The sequence below is a fragment of the Cervus canadensis genome, chromosome 18, assembly GCF_019320065.1.
Source record: "Cervus canadensis isolate Bull #8, Minnesota chromosome 18, ASM1932006v1, whole genome shotgun sequence".
NCBI lineage: Eukaryota > Metazoa > Chordata > Mammalia > Artiodactyla > Cervidae > Cervus > Cervus canadensis.
In genome coordinates this window covers 12,771,817-12,790,890 of record NC_057403.1, presented here as the reverse complement: position 1 = coordinate 12,790,890, position 19,074 = coordinate 12,771,817, and the positions used below count along the sequence as shown (strand labels likewise).

Here is a 19,074-nt window from a genome sequence, read left to right as displayed (position 1 = left end):
ATTAGGTCATACCTTAATGGGGTTTAAGTTGGGTTTTCCCCACTTTCTTCAATTTAAGTCTGAATTTTGGCAATAAGGAGTTCATGATCTGAGCCACAGTCAGCTCCCGGTCTTGTTTTTGCTGACTGTATAGAGCTTCTCCATCTTTGGCTGCAAAGAATATAATCAATCTGATTTTGGTGTTGGTCATCTGGCGATGTTCACGTGTGGAGTCTTCTCTTTTTCTGTTGCAAGAGTGTGTTTGCTATGACCAGTGCGTTCTCTTGGCAAAACTCTATTAGCCTTTGCCCTGTTTCATTCTGCACTCCAAGGCCAAATTTGCCTGTTACTCCAGGTGTTTCTTGACTTCCTGCTTTTGCATTCCAGTCACCTATAATGAAAAAGACATCTTTTTTTAGGTGTTAGTTCTAAAAGGTCTTGTAGGTCTTAATAGAACCATTCAACTTCAGCTTCTTCAGCATTACTGGTCGGGGCATAGACTTGGATTACTGTGATATTGAATGGTTTGCCTTGGAAATAAGCAGAGATCATTCTGTCGTTTTTGAGACTGCATCCAAGTACTGCATTTCAGACTCTTTTGTTGACTATGATGGCTACTCCATTTCTTCTAAGGGACTCTTGCCCACAGTAGTAGATATAATGGTCATCTGAGTTAAACTCACCCAGTCCAGTCCATTTTAGTTCGTTGATTCCTAAAACATCGATGTTCACTCTTGCCATCTCCTGTTTGACCACTTCCAATTTGCCTTGACTCATGCACCTAACATTCCAGGTTCCTATGCAATATTGCTCTTTACAGCATTGGACCTTGCTTCCATCACCTGGGTGTTGTTTTTGCTTTGGCTCCATCTCTTCATTCTTTCTGGAGTTATTTCTCCGGTAGCATATTGGGCACCTACCGACCTGGGGAGTTCATCTTTCCATGTCCTATCTTTTTGCCTTTTCATACTGTTCAGGTTTAACCTTGTATTATTTGTCTTCTCTTTGTCCCCTCTAGTGTCTGCTCTTCAAGTTTCCCTTTCTTGTCTTCTTTTGGCTTTTTGGAATTTTTTTTAGTACTCTGTTATATCTGTTAGTACTCTAACTGTAAATCTTCACATGTTGTTTTTTTAGTGGCAACTGTGGGCATTATAATGTATACACCTAATTCCACAGTGTCCACACAGAGCTAATATTTTATCTCAAGAGAAACATGGAAACCTTATAACACAGGCCCTTTAACCCTCACCTTCCATCATGCTGTAGCTGTTATACGTATTCATCTATTATACATATATTAAAAACCCCAAGCATTGTTATTTTTGCTTTCAACAGTCACATATACAGGAAATGAGAAAAATGTGCTATTACATTTACCTAGATATTCACCACTTTTTGTTCTTCCTTTATTGTTGAATTTCCAAGTTTCCCTTGAGAATTATTTCCTTTCTGCCTGAAGAACTAGCCTTATCATTCCTTTAAAGAAGGTCTACAGGCAGCACATTCTCTCAAGTGTTCTTTCCTCTCAGAATGACTATTTTGCTTTCACTCCTGAAGAATATACCCAGAAGAATTCCACGTTGGCTCTTCTTGTCTCTCAGAACTATCAATCTTAGACCATAGTGGCTTCTGATATGAAATCTGAAATCATTCAAATCATTTTTCCTCTGTATGTAACCTGGTCCTTTTATCTGGATGCTTTCATTTTTTTCCCACTGATTCCATTTTGACTGTGATATGTGTGGACATGGTTTTAAAAAACTTTTCCCCACTGATTTGAATATGATTGTGTTGTTTGGGCATCGTTTTTGAAGGTTATCTGATGAGCATCTTGGACGTGTAAATTTATGGCTTTCATCAAATCTGTAAAATGATCAGTATTTACTTCCTCAAAATTGTTTTTCTTCATTGTTATCATTCTCCTCTGGCCGGGTGATCAATGACTGTCTCAGAGATCCTGGGTCTGTGTTCATTTTTAAAAACCTTTTTTTGCCTCCAGCCTGTGTCCTTCCCCTTCGCCTAGAGAAAGAATTCACAGAATGAGATGAAAAGTTCTGCTCAGGGTAAGAAGGGGCACTAAGGAGGCAGCAACGATGCAGGGGTCTAGAAGACGGGCAATGAGAAAAGATGGTGCTGAACTACAGAAACAAGTCAGTCAGTGCAGAGGAAGAGAGAATCCACCATCCCAGGTCAGGAGGGAGGGCTGCGCTTTATGCTAAAGAACAGGGATCAGTGTTCAAGCATCTCCCATGCATCTCTCTCTCCTGGGGTCATCCTATTTATGACTGCCCCATTGGCTCCTCTGGGCAACCGAGGCAGACAGGGGAAGCACCTTCAGTTCCCCAGCCTCCCGCACTTCACACCCAACCCCCAGCTCCACACCCCTGTGCCCCTGGAGCCCTTCTGAACGAGGTCCCTGATCCGCCCCCAGACGTCCTGTCTGTGTTTTCCCATCAGCCTCCTTCCTGGTCCTCCAGTCCAGGCCCCGCCCCTTACTCCCATTCATCTCTCACCACCCCCAAAACGACTCTTCCCATCATCGTATCAGGTCTGAGCCTGCCCCGTTCAAAATCCTTTCAACAGTTTCCACCTTCAAAATCGTGGTCCAGGTGCACCGCCCCACATTCCAGGCTGTGGCAGGTCAGCCCCACTAAACAGTTCTCCCTCCTAGACCAGACTCGTCACACTTAACCACACATCCCCAAGCACCCACGTACACAGACCTACTTAACAACTCTGTGCCTCCACAGACCGTCTCCTCAGCCAGTCTGAACAGGGCCCAGTCCCTTCCAACCTGCCGGACCAAGAAGCCTTCCTTTTTCATTCCACTGTAAATATGTGAAGTCACTCGGTCATGGCCAACTCTTTGTGACCCCATGGACTGTAGCCTGCCAGGTTCCTCTGTCCAAGGGATTCTCCAGGCAAGAACACTGGAGTGGGTTGCCATTTCCTTCTCCAGGGGATCTTCCTGACCCAGGGATCGAACCTGGGTTTCCGGCACTGCAGGTAGACGTTACCATCTGAACTACCAAGGAAGGCCAGTGTAAATATATTTCTAATTATAGGTTCATGTAAGGTTTATCTTCATGAACGACTTAAAACACTGGTCAACACGCCATGCAGGAGCCGGATCAACATTGGTGTTTTACTGTGAATGGGATTCATTATCAATAGAGCCCTCCTGCGTTACACTCTCCACATGGTGGTAATCTTTCTAAACTAGAAATCAATTCATACTGTGTGCTGCTGAAAACCTTCCCACTGCTTTAAAGATAAAACCAGAAACACATGGCGCTCAAGACTCAGCGTGGCGACGCCCCTGCCTTCACCCTCATTGCTCTCAATTCTGAGAGCAGCTCAAGGTTGGGATGCCGCCGCCTCCACCACCGCCCCTGAGTTAGTAGCTCCTGCTTGTTCACCCATCAGACACACCTCCAGCCAGGACCCAGGCTTCATGATGTCTATCTATTAAAGATACTCATGGTTCCCTGTTTTCTTCCAACTTGTAACAGTCTCCCGAGTTAGCTGAACTGTTTGCCGTGTAAATGCTTGTCATATCTGTTTTTATTCATCTGAGCCCCACAAGTCCAGGGAAGGAATTTGCTGGCGTCACCAAGGAAACTCCAGGCTCTGTCACCATGGCTGAACATGGCCATTGCCCAACAAATACTGACGAACTGGACTGGCTGACGGAAGAAAGGAAGAACGTTTGCAGAAGCTCAGGAAAGGGAAGCTACTTGCCCAAGATGACACAACCCTTGTGGGAGACAGAGTAAGAACCGGGACAGGACTCAGATGGCTCCGGGGCCTGCCCGGCTTCTTGCAGACTCGCACTCTGGGACGTGAGGTCACTCTCTGGATCTGTACTTGGCGCAAGGAGGCGGCGGAACAGGCAGGCAGAGTGGCGGAGGGGAGCGGGTGTGCGGGTGGGTGTCAGCAAGTCTGATCTGGTCAGAAAGGCCCCCAGAGGCCACGGTCGCCTCAGCCCCACCCTTCAGTGAGAGCGGAGCGAGGCTCAGGAGGAACCCGGGACGTGCGCCACCCAGCCTGGACCTTCACGCCCGGTGCGTCTGTCCGGCCTGCGGGCTCTGAGCTCTCTGTAAGTCACCTGCTCTGCTGGGGACCATGAGAGGCAGCGCCATGACCCTGACCTTCACCACCCTTCTCTGCCTCGGTAAGCTTTGGGGATGGGGGGGTGGGGACCCCGTCTTCCCACATCTGGTCCCTGAGAGGCCCCAGGATGCAGGAGGCTCGGTGGGGACAGACTTTCTTGGGGGAGAGGGGAATGTCCTCAGCCCGGATCTGACCCCAGCCCTCAGGGCGCAGAGCAGACCTGGAGCGTCCAGGACATGTGGAGCTGGGCACTCACAGGGAACTCTCTTCCAGGGCTGTGCTGGGGCCTGGAGGACCAGGGACAGCCAGGTGAGCCCCCAGACCTGCTTCCACCCACCACCCCTGGTCACTGGGAAGCACAGTGGGCTGGGGCCGCTGGTGGCCCGTATGGGAGGGGCGGGTGACAGCTGGGGAACCTGGGGGAGAAGGCGCCCTGACTCCTCGGGTCTGATTCCTTTCCAGAGGTTCTCCCCAAACCCTCTATCTGGGCTGACCCGGGCACCATGGTCGCCCACGGGAGCCCGGTGACCATCTGGTGTCAGGGGTCTCTGCTGGCAGATGTCTACCATCTGTATAAAGAGAGCGGCTCTGGATCCTGGGAGGCTCAGGCCCCTCAGGGCTCCAGGAACAAGGCCGGGTTCCACTTTGAATACACGAGGTCAGGTGATGCCGGGCAGTATCAGTGTGCATATCGCAGCAGGAACCGCTGGTCAGGCTGGAGTGACCCCCTGCCCCTGGTGGTGACAGGTAAGAGGGAGGGGCGGGGGGTGGGAGCCTCCCCACAGACAGAGGAGCAGAGTGTGGGCTCGGGGGGCCCCTGCCCTCCCATCCCACACCTGGGGTCACTGGGGTGTAGGTCCCCCTTTAACACAGCCCCTCACCCCCAGGAGTGTACAGGGCGCCCTCCCTGTCCGCCCAGCCCAGCCCTGTGGTGGCCGCAGGAGGCAAAGTGTCCCTCACGTGCAGTTCACAGTATGCAGCGGGCACGCTGCACCTGCTGAAGGAGGGAGGCGCTGACCTGCCCCGATACCAGGCGTCGAGGAACTATGGGAACCAAGGGCGGGAAGAGGCTGTGTTCCCTGTGGGCCCCGTGACCAGCTCCCACGGGGGGACCTACAGGTGCTATGATGCTCCCAGCAACCTGCCCTATCTGTGGTCGCACCCCAGTGACCCTCTGCATCTCCAGGTCACAGGTGAGGCCCCCAGGCCCCTCTATTTCCTAGACAGAGCCCTGACCTGAGCCTTGTGCCCATGAGCCCTGGGGGAGACGGGGGCAGGGACACTGGGTTCCTGGGGCAGGACGCAGGCGGGAGCCTCGGGAGGGAGCAGGGAGAGCTGTCTCCGCAGCCCCGGGCACAGTGCGGGCGTGCAGCCGCGAGCCTCCGCCCCATCTGCAGGCCTGTCCAGGGCGCCCTCCCTGTCCGCCCAGCCCGGCTCGCTCGTGCTCCCCGGAGACAACCTGACCCTCCGGTGTGGCTCAGAGGCCGGCTTTGGCAGCTTCGCTCTGACCACGGACAAGCGGCTCAGCCCGCCCCCCCGCCTAGAAGGGCAGCAGAGCCCCGACTTCCCCCTGGGCCGCGTGACCCGCGCCCACGGGGGCCGGTACAGATGCTATCGTGGGCACAACGTCTCCCACGCGTGGTCGGCCCCCAGCGCCCCCCTGGACATCCTGGTCGCGGGTGAGGAGCCCCTGTCCTGGCCCAGGTCCCGACTGTCTGCTCAGGGCGCTGGACTAGGGTCGGCCCTGGTGGTGACGGGTCCAGGGAGAGGGTCCTGGAGCAGAGACTGAGGTGGGGCAGGGGTCTAGGGGAGCAACGTGAAAACAGGAGTGAGAGGCACGAAGACTAAGGAGACCCACACAGACGGGCTGAGAGGAGCTGGGAGGGCTCACAGGGAGGCCCCTCAGCTCAGGGTCTGGGGTGTGGGGAGGGGCTCTCTGCTCATCACCCCTGTCCTCCCCCAGGAATGCACAGGAAACCCTCCCTCTCCGCCCGCCCGGGGGCCTCAGTGCCCCAGGGAGAGAACGTGACCCTGCAGTGTCGCTCTGAGGTCCGCTCAGACACCTTCCATCTGTCCAAGGAGGGGTCGCTCGCTCCTCCCCAGCACCTGCGTCTGCAGGACATGGCTCCGCCCGTCCAGGCCAACTTCACCCTGAGAGCTGTGACCTCAGCCCACAGTGGGACCTACAGATGCTACAGCTCACAGAGCACTGCCCCCCACCTGCTGTCGCTCCCCAGCGACCCCCTGGAGCTCCTGGTCTCAGGTGAGGGCCCAGCCCTGGTCCTCTGTGTCCTCCGGGGCAGGCCAAGGCCCTGTCCCCAGGGGAGCTCTGGGCTGAGTGGGAGTGGGGGGTCACAGAGGGGGGGATCAACCCTGAGGGGGCCACAAAGGGCCAGAGGCCTCCCTTCCCTGCCCATCCTCGCCCTCATCCCAGGGGTCCAGACCCGCTCCTGGTGATGGAGCAGAGCTAGAGAGGCCTCGGGGCCGACCAGCAGGACTCAAGGCCAGCGCCCCCGGGCCCCACCCTCCTCTGGTCTCCAGTCCCCGTGGCCCCTCGCCCAGAGGGAGCACAAGAGAGGGGCTAGCAGAGCCCCGGCCCCCAAGGGAGTGAGCAGACAGGCCCTGGCTCAGCTGGTGTCCCGGGGGACCGCGGGGCTCCCGGGGCTGAGACGTGGATGAAGGGTGGGGGTCATGCAGAGGGAGATGCTGGGGCCCAGCTGGGGGAGGGCAGCAGGGCTGATAAGGGGGAAGCAGGCCGCCGCTCATCTCCACCCTGACCCCCAGGAGGCTCCGGGAATCAGCTCCTCCCTGCCTTGGAATCAGGCCCGGGTGAGTCAGGCTCTGTGCGGGGCGGTGGGGGTGGGAGCAGCTCTGTCGGGGCTCCGTCGCTTCCCAAGGTAATGGCCTCAGGACAGCCCCTTCTCACTGGCATCAGCCTCAACGGCAAGGACGGGGACGCAGCGATACTGGATGGGACAATGTCTGAGCTCTCCGGCCCCCCAAGGAGCAGCCGTGGTGCCAGGCAAAGAGCTGGGCGTGGGAATCACACGGCCCCGCTACTTCCAACCTCGGGATCATGGACCAGTCAGTCATGCTCCTCTCAGGGTCCGAGGCCCACCCTCCAGGGAGGGGGCCTCCCACCTCCTTCCTCAGCACGACAGCCCGCAGCGCAGAGCCTGTTTAGGCCTCAGGAAGGCCAGAGCCCTCCCCGCTGCCCCTCCCATACATACACTCCACCCAGGCCTCTGCAGGGTGGGAGACAGATCTGGCTGGGCTGGCAGAGAGCTGGGCTTGATGCACGTCTCTGAACTGGTGTTCTGCCTGGAAGTGAAAGCACAAAAACTAACTCTAAAAAATACGAGGGAACCCTGGGTTCCAGTCCCAGCTTCGCCACCTCCAGGTTGGGCGACTTGGGGCCCGTGATCTCCGTCTGTGCCTGTTTCCTCGTCTGTAAAACAGGTGGGATGGGTTGGAGATGGAGGCACAGACCCCAGCACGAGTCTGCACACGGTAGGTGCTCAGTTAAATGGCATACCTGGCTCACTCAGACATCTCTGGTGCCCCAGGCCTCCCCTGGTACCTGAGTGTCCTCATCGGGGTCTCGGTGACCTTCGTCCTGCTGCTCCTCATCCTCCTCTTCCTCCGACACCGGGGTCAGGACAGACGCAGGAAGTCAGGTGAGTAGGGAACAGGGTGACCAGGACCCCTGGAGGCAGCGGGCTTAGGGCACCAGCCAAAGGGAAACCTAAGAGAGGGGTGAGGTCCGGTCAGAACTGCTCTAGTGTCTCCCGATGAGAGAAATCTAGAGACTAAATCTGAGCGCACGTGAGCATTCTAGAGTATCTGTTGATGTTTTCAAACTTACACAACGCTTGAGAGTACATGCAAGATTTGTATTTTATGGTTTAGAGATCCCGGATTTTTAAACAATGTTTGAATCTCATTTATTGGCTGCTCTGGGTCTTGGTTGCTGTGCGTGGGCTTTCTCTGGTTGCGGGGCTCGGGCTCCTCATTGCGATGGCTTCTCTTGCTGCGGCTCCTGGGCTCTGGGGTGCTCGGGTTTCAGCAGTCGTGGCTCCCAGGCTCCAGAGCACAAGCTCAGTAGTTGTGCCTTAATTGCTCCATGGAATGTGGAATCCCCCAAGACCAGGGATCAAACCCATGTCCCCTGCATCGGCAAGCGGATTCTTTACCACTGAGCCACCAGGGAAGCCCTTCTCTTGGATTCTTCATGGAGGAGGGAAGACATGATAATTTTTTCAGCCTGGAGACCCTTGCAGATCTTCCTGTAACCGTAGAGAAGGGCTCTGGGGTGGGCTGGAGGCTGACTCCCGTCTTCCCGCAGCAGCCGCAGCATCAGGGCTTGAGGACAGAGGCCGGCAGAAGAGGTGAGACCTCTCCCACAGACTCCCACCCCACCACCTGCCCAGGGCTCCCTCCGCCCCAACACTGCTCTCTCCTCCCTAGCTCCAGCCCGGCTGCTGACGCCCCGGAGGAAAGCTTGTACTGTAAGGGGAAGGGGGGTGCTGCCCTGGGGGCAGGGCGGGCAGGCAGTGCATGCCAGGGATCGGTTGGCAGTGGTTCTGGGCTGGGGAGTCTGACGCTGGGGGACGGTGGCCCCATCACCGAGCCGCTCTGGACATCTGCTGTGGGAGGTGTGAGGGGATCTAAGCAGGAGCCGGGCCCCCCTTGTCCTGCCCCACCAGGTGCCGTCACGGAAGACGCACGGCCGGAGCAGGGCAGAGCGAGGGCCAGCCAGGTGAGCCCCCCCGCCTCCTCACTCACGCACGGAGGGCAGAGGACAGACCCCGAGGCCAGGCAGCCCCTTCCGCGAGCACCTGCTCCCTGGGCGGCCGCGCCCCACACCCGGCTCCTTGGACCAGCACGCTGTTGAACGCTCAGGTTGGGCTGGCAGGGCTGACCGGTCTGTGCCCCCGAAAGGGGCTACATGCAAGCCCTGGACCTGAAGCCAGGGCCAGAGGCGGCACCTTCTAACATCCAGAGCATTCTGAGATCCTTGCTCAGCCCTCAGCCATGTGCCCCGCGTCAGGTGAACCTTGTCTGTTCACCGCAGTGAGGACCAGCTCCCGTGGCCGCCCTGGTGACTGCAGGGCGCAGTGGGGTCTGACTGTCTCTCTGTGAGGACTACCCCCGGCTCCCACCTCCAGCCCCGTCCTCCCCCAGCATCAAACTTAGCAACCCATCACAGGACTTCAACTGGCTTCACTTCCCTCCTTCCCGAGGGTCGGAGCTACAGGGACTGAAGGACAGGGTTCAGAGACCGCCCCTCACTGTCTCTAGCAAAGCCCTAAGACCCCCAAGGAGTGCATCCTGAGCTCCCAGGCCCCCAGGCTTTGCCCACCTCACACCCCTGCCCTCTCTACACCCCCCAAAGGCTGCCACACCTGAAGACCCCCAGGATGTGACCTATGCCCAACTGGACCACTCAATCAAGCAGGGGGCAACCACGCCCGCCAACCAGCAGCCAGGGGAGTGCCCCGCAGAGCCCAGCGTGTACGCCACTCTCGCCTTGCACTAGCCCAGGAGGACCCAGAGCCCACCTCCAGGGGCCCCAGGAGCTGCCCACACGGACACTCAGTTCAGCCCCAGCCAGCCTGGACCCCTGACACCAGCAGCCCTGGGACCTCCCAGGTAGGCCAGGCTGCGAGCACAATGCTGCAGGCAAATCCTGAGTTGTAACCTGCAGATTGGCACAAGAGCCCCAGGCCCCCAGGGCACGCCTGCAGCTGCTGCGCTTGCTCAACCCCGATTTCTCATTTCCTGAGACCAAGACAGAGAAAAGGGAAGCCTGCCTCCCGCCTGACCATGAGGTCTTCAGCAGGGGGGGGGTTGGTGGCAGGGCTCCCCCTTCCTGTTTGGGAAATGGCCCCTCTCCGAGAACTGGTTTTGGCTGTTGGGTGTTCACTGGGAAGCAGGGGCTTACTTCCTCCACCAGGGACTGACCGTGAACCCGCATCACAGCAGGGCAAGGCGGGTTCACTGGGACCGCCAGTGAATCTCTTAGTTTCGTCTTTGCCCGTACTGTGGGTCCCCTGGAAGTGTGACGGAGTGATGTGTAGATGTGTGTCAGGATACAGTAAACCCAGGCCTGAGGAGAATGAAGACCACCATCCAGCAACGGCCCCCCGGGCGGGAAGGAAGCTCAGCCGCTCCAACCAGCCCAAGGCGGCGGCCGCTGCCGCAGGGTGTGTGTCAGAGGGGGAAGGAGACAGCAGTAAAGACCAGTCCCACAGCGTGGATATCCTGCTTTATTATCTGAGGCCCGCCAGCGCTCCGCCAGCCCAGGGCACTGCCCGGGCTCAGTCCTCCTCCTCGTCGTCGCCGGCTCCGGCCCCGCCCTGGCCCTTCTTGGCGTTCTTCCTCTTCACACGGCCCGGGCGGCCCCCGCCGTACGGGGAGCGCAGGGAGAAGTCGATGTGCTTCTGGGAGTCCAGGCGCACGATGAAGGACGGGATGTTCACCACCTGCTTGCGGACCCTGGGGGGGAGCGGCGGGTGAGGGCCGGGCCGCGGCCGGCAGGGCGCTCCAGGCGCAGCGCGCGCTCCTGGTCCTCCGGAGCGCCTGTGTCCTGGACACTCGCTCACCTCTCACGGAGGGCAGGGGAATCCCGGCCCAGAACGAACACGGGGGTGGCAGCGTGTTCACACTGAGGCCTGATTTTCAAACACTGAAGTGTGCCAGACAGCTCTGAACTGCGTGCCTCCCACTGAGCTTTCGTCTCCACCAGGGGTCCTCTCACTGTCTCTCAAGCGCCACCCCACGAAGACCGGGGCGGTTTCATTCCAGACAAGCAGCATGAGAGGCTCCTGCCCATGAGTCACGGGGGCTCCTGAGAGGCTACACAGCCCCCGTGACCGGGGCCCCATGTTCATGGGGTAAACTGAGCACCCAGATAGATCCATCTGGCCTCTGCTCTTCACCACGGCAGCTGCCAGGAGTGCGCGCTGTGTGACCACAAGGGCCCAACCCACCCAAGTCAGCTGAGCTCCCGGGACGGCTCTCCATGGGGCACCAAGAGCTGTTACCTGCCAGCTCCCGGCTCGCCTGCTGGAGCCTTCGCAAGGTGTACGGCTCCGGCCGCAGTGACCCTTGCGCAGGGCTCTGGGGGGTGAGGCTGCCCCCAGCCCCCCCATGAGCTGTCTGTAGGGACCACTGTCCCCTTAAGGTGAGCTCACACCATCACTTCCGAGGGCTGCACAGAAGACAGGGGCAGGGGGCTCAGAGAGGGCGTCCCTTCAGGGGGCAGGGCGGGGGAGGCTCCGGGAGCCCTGAGGCGGTACCTGATGTGGCGCTGGCGGATGAGCACGCGGGCGTGGTGGATGGACTTGGCCAGGCCCAGCTTGAAGACCTGGGTCTGCAGGCGTCTCTCCAAGAAATCCTCAATCTTCAGGCCCAGGATGTAATCCAGCTTCATCTTGCCTTCGTCCAGCACCCCGATACGGACGAGCCGCCGCAACAGGGCGTTACCTGGTGACGGGGCAGAGGCTTGTCTCAGCCTTCCAGTTTAAATCCAGCACCTCCACACCATGGCAGTGAGACCCAGCAGGAAGGAGAGCTAGTTCTGATACAGGACTCAACGCACTACTGCATGAGCCACCGTGACTCCCGGAATCCTCACTACCCTGAGGCAGACGACAGCCCACACCTCGTGTGACCCTCCAGGGCTCTTAGAAGAGTGCAAGTCCACGCGCCGCTGCCCCTCCACTAGTCCCCCCGTAACACAGCATGGGGCTATGAGCTAATACGCTGGAGTCCAAAAGGCCCTACCAATCAAACGCACTCAAACCACCTCCCTCATCTGACACTGGAACAGCGTCAGTACCTGTCTGTTAGGCCTGCAAGAGACTCGGCATACTTAAGAACTGAGTACTTGTCATCCATTTCATCACTGAGATTTTCTACTAAGATGGTGAGGATAACCTCAATGCCTGGTAAAGTAAACTAGTAACGACTGTCACCTTCTCCCTGGCACGCAACAACTCCAGGTTCAGGAGGCCTTGCCTGTGGGCATCCAAAGCTCCACTCAGGTGAGCTCCTGGGACGCTGCTGGCTCGCACTCCGTGGGCTGGTTATCATCACAGAGGATTTTAATTTATCAGCACCTAAAAGCACCATTACCACCACCCCCCTCTTGCCCCCAGACAAAGCCTGAAGGAAAGCTGGCTGACTTTGTGACGGCAGTCTTCCTGGCAGACTAGGAGCCAAGGAGAATCTAAATGGAGAAGCATACTATACCTTTTCCAACACCCCAGGTACTAATTCGCACTGAAGAAATACTGAACACAAGTCAAGGATACTCTCCCATTTACAACTGCATAAAAATTTTAGTTAAAAGCCTGCACAATGAAAACTTCAAGACATTAATCAAAGAAATTAAAGACACAAACAAAGAAATTCAGTGCTCACAGACTGAAACAGCAGTTAAAAAAATGCCCATACTACCTATAGCATTATACAGATTTGAGGCAATCCCTATTAAAATTCCAACGCCATTTTTCACAGAAAAAGAACAAGCAATCCTAAAATCTTTATGGAACCAGAAAAGACCCTGAATAGCTAAAGCCAATCTTGAGGAAAAACGAAGTGGTAAAAAAGACAAAAACAAAAAGTAAAGAGAAAAAAAAACCCCACAAAGTTGTACACATTATAGTAATCAAAATAGTATGACACTGGCCTAAAAACAGATCAAGGGAATAGAATAGAGACTAGAAATAAACCCATATATATAAATGGTCAATTAAGTTACAACAGAGGAGTGAGAAATATACAATAGAGAAAGAAAAGTCTCTCAATAATGGTGTCTAGAAAACTGGACAGTCACATGCAAGAACAAGACTGAACCCCTATCTTATCCTGTACATGAAAGTTAACTCAAAATCATGAATTTCCAAAAGATCCAGCAGTGAGGACTCGGGGATCGGTGATTTCACTGCAGTGGCCGGGGCTGCTCCACTGGCTCAGTGGTAAAGAATCTGCCTGCAACACAGTTAATTCGTGTTCAATCCCTGGGAAGGGAAGATCCCAGGGAGAAGGAAATGGCAACCTACTCTATTATTCTTGCCTGGGAAATCCCATGGACAGAGGAGCCTGGTGGGCTACGGTCCATGGGGTCCACTGGGAGTTGGACATGACAGCGGCTAAACAACTGGCAAGGAAGATCCCTTAAGCTGTACAGCAGAGGGGAAAAAACTCCAAATGGATTAAAAACATGAATGTAAGACCCGAAACCATGAAACTCCAAGAAGAAAACTAGGCAGTAACCTCCCTGACCTAAGTCTTGGAGATGACTTTTTGGATCTGATTCTGAAGTAAAGGTAACAAAACCAAAAATCAACAAGTTGGACCACATCAAACTAAAAAGCTTCTGCAGAGCATAACAAAATTAAAAACAACCTACAGAATGGGAGAAAATATTTACAAATCACGTATTTCATAAGGGGTTAACACCCCAAATATATAAGGAAATCATCCAACTCAACAGCAAAAAAAACAACAAAAAACACTTCAATTGAAAAATGGGAAGATGATCTGATGTTAGCTAGACTTACCATGGAGGTCATTTCACAATATACAAATATATCATTCTGTTCTGTACTAATGTCAAATTATACAATTTAAAAACTGAACATAATAATCAATTATTATTACAAAACATATCCAAAGGTAAATAAAAGTGAGTTTGGAATTATCTACCAGTTTGGACACTTCATGTCTTTTTGTCCTTACATTAGAAAATAGACACCTGACAATCACTCAACCTGTATTACTTCAAAAACATATTTCACTTACTATTATTAGCCCACCTACATCCTTTAATAGTGGGGAGGGCCATCAATACAGAAAAAATCTTACTGGATATGAAGACAAAAATAAAACTGATAAACTTGCAGCCTTCAACAAGAGGAGTGTGTCCAGCTACTAAAAATTGATAAATGGCTTTCATTTGGCCAAAAAATGAAATAACAATCAGAATCAGCCAAATCAAAGTTTGTTTCTTAGAAAAAAACAAAACAACACTGTATGCCAGTAGGCACCTCAATGGCCAAGGGGCCCTTGTCTCAATGGCATGAGGCAAGCATTTAAGTGCCTTGGTTTCTAATATGATGTGTTACTCACTCAGTGTGTCCCAACTCTTTGCCAGGCCCCTCTGTCCATGGAATTCTCCAGCTAAGAACAGGCTGGAGTGGGTTGCCATTCCTACTCCAGGGATCAAACTCCCACTAAGGTGTGAGTCTTATCTGACAAAAAGAGTTACTGGTTCATTTCAGTTATTCACAGGTATCAACTTTCACCTCACACCAGCACAGGGTAAAGAATCTGCCTGCAATGGAGGAGACCCAGGATTGGTCTTTACCCGGTGCTGGTGTGAGGTTAGAGTTGATACCTGTGAATAACTGAATGAAATGAACCAGTACTCTTTTTGTCACATAAGACTCACACCTTAGCAGGAAAAGCTGGACCTCAAACAAGGCCAAGCTGCAGCAGGAGCAAACACCTCGGAGCTCCCAGGCTTCTCCTCTCCATCCCAGCAATCTGGCTTCACTCACCAAATCCCTGGACACCCGCTGGTCAACCCTGCCCTGTGCCATCTCTGTCACATGACTGCTTGCACCTAAGTTTCTCTGTGTTTAACTCTTCAGCAAGTTCCTGAGACCAGAACAAGCTGAGGTCTGTCCCCCAAACTCTGGGACAGAGTTCCACCCAATACCAACATCCACCAGGGAGATTCCCAAATTCTCATGAGTGTCAAAAGAGCTTCCAAACTAAGAAAGGTTAAAAATGAAAACCTCTCACACCCTTGGAACTGGGATAGATCAAAGTGATGAACCTGTCTGTGTTAGTACAACACCTCTCCAAACCTCTCTCAACCTCTCCTATGGATGACCACTCATGCTTAACAGAAGTATAAGAGCACTTCCATCCTTAACCATGGTTTGGGAGAAAAATCAGACTAGCCACTCCAATTGGACATAAAAAGCCAACTGCCCAAGTGAGCCCAGTCCCTCCTAACTTTCACCAGCATCAAGATTTCCTAGGGTCAAACCAAAAGCAGCATCAAGATAATACCGAAGAAACGGCCAATTTTAGAGGTAACTAAAAACAAATCTTAGATACTGTGAGCACACTTCCTGTTGTGTCAAGTTTATCCTAATAAAAGGCGCTACAAAAAAGAGAATCACCTACAGCCAGACTAGCATCTGTTAGAATCACAAACTGTGTATCAAGCTCTTCCACACCCAGGATACAATGTAGCACAAATGCTAACCAAGTTTACTGACTACTCTTACATTTAGGAATGGTTTCAACTTTTGGCATGTTACCTAAGCATCATCTAAGAAGCCTCCTTCAACTCCCAACCCTGAGCTCACATGCACTCCAGTCCCATCTATTGCCGGAAGTCTCTGATCACTTGCTCATTTGAAGACTATGATCAGTACCCCTGCCAATCTACTTGTGCAAATCAAATAATGTACACCAAGAGCTTAGAAAAAGATATTCACTGAGCCTTATAAAGTACCAGCTTTCTTAATATTTTCAACATCTTACAACCTGAGAGGTCCTACTAAAATATGAGTGATATAGTCCCTTCCAAAAGCCAATCAACCTCACATCTTACAGCAGACATTTAGACCTTAAGAGTCTAAAAGATGGCAGTTTGTAAAGTATACTGCACCATAATTTTTTAAATTTTAAACCATATGGTATCATCTGTATTCCCTCTAAGATCACCTGGAACCGTTCTTTCCTGTGAAACCCACAGGTCCTCTACTGTTCAGACCCTGAGTAAATGTCCTTCACCATCGTGTTAAAGAAGGCAAAAATACACACTCAAGTTCCACCCTGGGTGGAACTTCTCAAATTTCACTGTCTAGTCCCACCAGCAGTAAACAATAACATAAGGAGCAATACTGTTCTGTTATAGATATATCCAGGTGCCCAATGCTTGGCATTGTTAGTTCTAATCCCCTGGAAATCGATTCTCAGTGTTTGAATAAACCAGTCTAGATCAGAAAAAAGGTAGGTACTCGGATTCAGACCTATTTTCCTACTCCATAACTCCTATTAAAGGCTGGATACAATGTCGTGCTCCATGTGTCGCACAACCCTAGAAGGAAGAACAGCAGCAGCTCTCCTGGGGGCTCACATACATACCTTCGAACAGACGCCGCGGGTCTTTCTCATCCAGCGTCAGCAGCTCCCGGGCAGCCTTTCGGATCTTGGCCAGGGTGAATTTGACCCTCCAGACCTCACGTTTGTTCCGGAGCCCATACTCGCCTGCAGAATGAGTGAAAAAACTCAGTCCCATGGACTAGTGAAAAAGGATTAGTGATTTCGGGATACAGAAAAACAACAGACGATCCCGAAACTGGGTGAACACACTGGAGATTATTAAACAGAACGAGCACGTGGGGGGCCTCACCCATGTGTCAGCTTCCCCAGCCCGGGAAACAGAAACCTAGCTTTAGCCACTCACCGATCAGCTTCAGCTCTTGGTCGAGCCGGGACTTCTCGAAGGGTCTCCGCGGGGTCACATAGGTTTTGCGACAAACCCAGCTCCGGGCGACCGGCATGCTGGCTCTGTTTGCCCGTCTGCGCCTGCGCGAGAGGGAGAAGGTGGCCGGGGGGGGGGGGGCCTGTGAGGACGGCGCCTGCGCAGTCCCAGAACTACGCTATGAACCTCGCGGCACCTAGGGAAGCTATCGCGAGAACCGTCCCTGAAGAGTTTTATAACCGACTATCATTTCTACCACTTTCCAGTTACGCTCATTTCACCTCCAACTGCTTTAGCGTATTCATTAAAGGTCGAATAGCCCGCAAGATTTTACGACCCACACCCAAAATACAGAACACGGCTGCAGAGCTCACCTGAGCGAACGCTCTGGAAACCAAGAAAGAGGCGCACGCGTTCGCCGGCCGCGTTCTTATAGCAACGTCGCCCTCTTGTGACGTCAGCACGCACAGCGCAAGTCTGCACCAATCAGGAAAGGCCTTGGCGGGCGGCCAAAGCTTTCCAGAGGAGAGGTTGGACTAGAGTGGCGTGCTAAACTGGGAGAACTGATGAGGGATTAGTGCTACGTCTGGTGCGACGTGAGGCCTCCTCTCCGCCCTTGGGTATTGACTTACGTCACCACTCAGCTAACGTCTGAGTCGCGGTATAAAGTTGGAGTAGTCACTGCCACCGCCGCATGCTCCGTCTCTCTGAAAAGATCTCCAGAGGATTGGACCTATGCGAATTCAAAGCTCCTTCCAAGATGCTCTGTTATATCCATGAATAATAAAAAAAAAATCATTTTTCATATCAGAATGTCTACCCGAGGCACAGCCAGAACTCAATCTGCCCTTTTGAACCCTTCAACAGCCCCTCTATTAGTGAAACTTTGAGCCTAAGGGAAGAGGGGGAAAAATAATAACAAGATTATTTCAGATTGCTGCTGTGAAGAAAATAAATTACTGATAATGACTGAGCTTCCCTGATGACTCAGTCGGTAAAGAATCCGCCTGCAATGCGGGAGACCTGGGTTCAATCCCTGGGTTGGGAAGATCCCCTGGAGAAGGGAACGACTACCCACTTCAGTATCGTGGCCTGGGGAGTCCATGGACAGAGGAGCCTGGCAGGCTACAGTCCACGGGGTCGCAAAGAGTCGGACACGGTTGAGCGACTAAGCACATCTCTCAATGACTGAGGGAAAATGGTATTTCAGAAAGAATGGTCAGGGAAGCCTCCTTAAGAAGGTAACTGACGAAAACTGTGTGTGTGTGTGTATACGTAAAGGTAACTGACTTTTTTTTAAACTTGAGATCCAATGATTGAAAGACTTTGTGCCTCTTTGTGAAAGACAGCAGTTTATATCCTGAGGTTTCCTTTGGGTTTCCAGAACAGGGGAAATGTTCTGAAACCTCTTGCTATAAACCTGGAACAATTTATATATATCCTCTCAGACAGCCCCAGGATTATTTCCTCTAGTGCTTTTCTGTCTGGGATAATCCCATTCACACCAATGACTTTATCGTGGTTAGATAATATTTAACAAGCACTCTAAATGTCCTAGGCTTTGGGCTAAACACCTTACAGTTTGGGGGGTTTTTTGTTGTTTATGTTTTAATTCGTGTGACCCATTATTTCTATCACTAAAAATAATAATAGGTGGCATTCTAGAATACTTAAGTACAATACATCAGGCCCCGTTCAAAGAGTTGTACCCATGTTAATTTACTTAATCCCGGGCTTCCCAGTGGCGCTAGTGGACAGAGAAGCCAGTCAGGCTACAGTGTGTGCATACTAAGTTGCTTCAGTCGTATCCAACTCTTTGCAACCCCGTGAACTGTAGCCCACCAGACCCCTCTGTCCATGGTTTTCTTCAGACAAGATACTGAAGTAGGTTGCCATGCCCTCCAGGGAATCTTCCCAGCCCAGGGATCAAACCCACGTCTCTTGTCCCTTATATTATCAGGCTGGTTCTTTGCCTGTAGTGCCACCTGGGAAGCCCTATAGTTCCCTGTGCTATCTAGTAAATTCTTGTCTTTCACCTACTTTACATATTGTAGTGTGTATATATTAATCCCAAACTTATAATTTATCTTTCCTCCCCTCACTGTTCCCTTTGGTGACCATAAGTTTGTTTTCTATGTCTGTGAGTCTGATTGTTTTGTAATTAAGTTCATTTTTATCTATTTTTTTTAAGATTCTACATGAAAGTGATTACCATATAATACTTGTCATTGCCTGACTTCATTTAGTTATCATTACCTGTGATAATCTCTAGGTCCACTCATTTTGCTGCAAATGGCAATATTTCATTCTTTTTTATGGCTGAGTAATATTCCATTGCATATATGTACCAAATCTTCTTTATCCATTCATCTGTTGATGGACACTTAGGTTGCTTCCATGTCTTGGTTATTGTAAATAGTGCTGCGTGCATCTTTTCAAAGTATGGTTTTCTCAGTATACATGCCCAG

General features: G+C 52.6%; 2 protein-coding genes across 4 annotated transcripts; one reads left to right on the top strand and one right to left on the bottom strand.

Moving 5' to 3' along the window:
- Positions 1 to 3,468: 3,468 nt before the first annotated feature.
- Positions 3,469 to 10,352, top strand: LOC122421172 (leukocyte immunoglobulin-like receptor subfamily B member 3). 3 transcript variants are annotated; one of them, XM_043437030.1, is made up of 12 exons: positions 3,470 to 4,153; positions 4,366 to 4,401; positions 4,555 to 4,839; positions 4,980 to 5,285; positions 5,490 to 5,771; positions 6,056 to 6,355; positions 6,877 to 6,921; positions 7,659 to 7,769; positions 8,441 to 8,480; positions 8,560 to 8,600; positions 8,799 to 8,851; positions 9,488 to 10,352. In XM_043437030.1, exons 1-12 carry the CDS (start codon positions 4,105 to 4,107, stop codon positions 9,629 to 9,631), a joined length of 1,692 nt encoding a protein of 563 aa, XP_043292965.1. In that variant the 5' UTR covers positions 3,470 to 4,104; the 3' UTR covers positions 9,632 to 10,352. The 3 variants fall into 3 exon arrangements, with proteins under 3 accessions (XP_043292966.1, XP_043292965.1, XP_043292964.1); XM_043437029.1 differs by having other exon boundaries at positions 3,471 to 4,153; positions 8,438 to 8,480; XM_043437031.1 differs by lacking the exon at positions 5,490 to 5,771 and having other exon boundaries at positions 3,469 to 4,153; positions 8,438 to 8,480.
- Positions 10,344 to 17,093, bottom strand: RPS9 (ribosomal protein S9). The gene is made up of 5 exons (XM_043437045.1): positions 16,981 to 17,093; positions 16,589 to 16,710; positions 16,267 to 16,389; positions 11,394 to 11,580; positions 10,344 to 10,590 (listed from the first exon to the last, which is right to left on the bottom strand). Exons 2-5 carry the CDS (start codon positions 16,683 to 16,685, stop codon positions 10,413 to 10,415), a joined length of 585 nt encoding a protein of 194 aa, XP_043292980.1. The 5' UTR covers positions 16,686 to 16,710; positions 16,981 to 17,093; the 3' UTR covers positions 10,344 to 10,412.
- Positions 17,094 to 19,074: the final 1,981 nt, after the last annotated feature.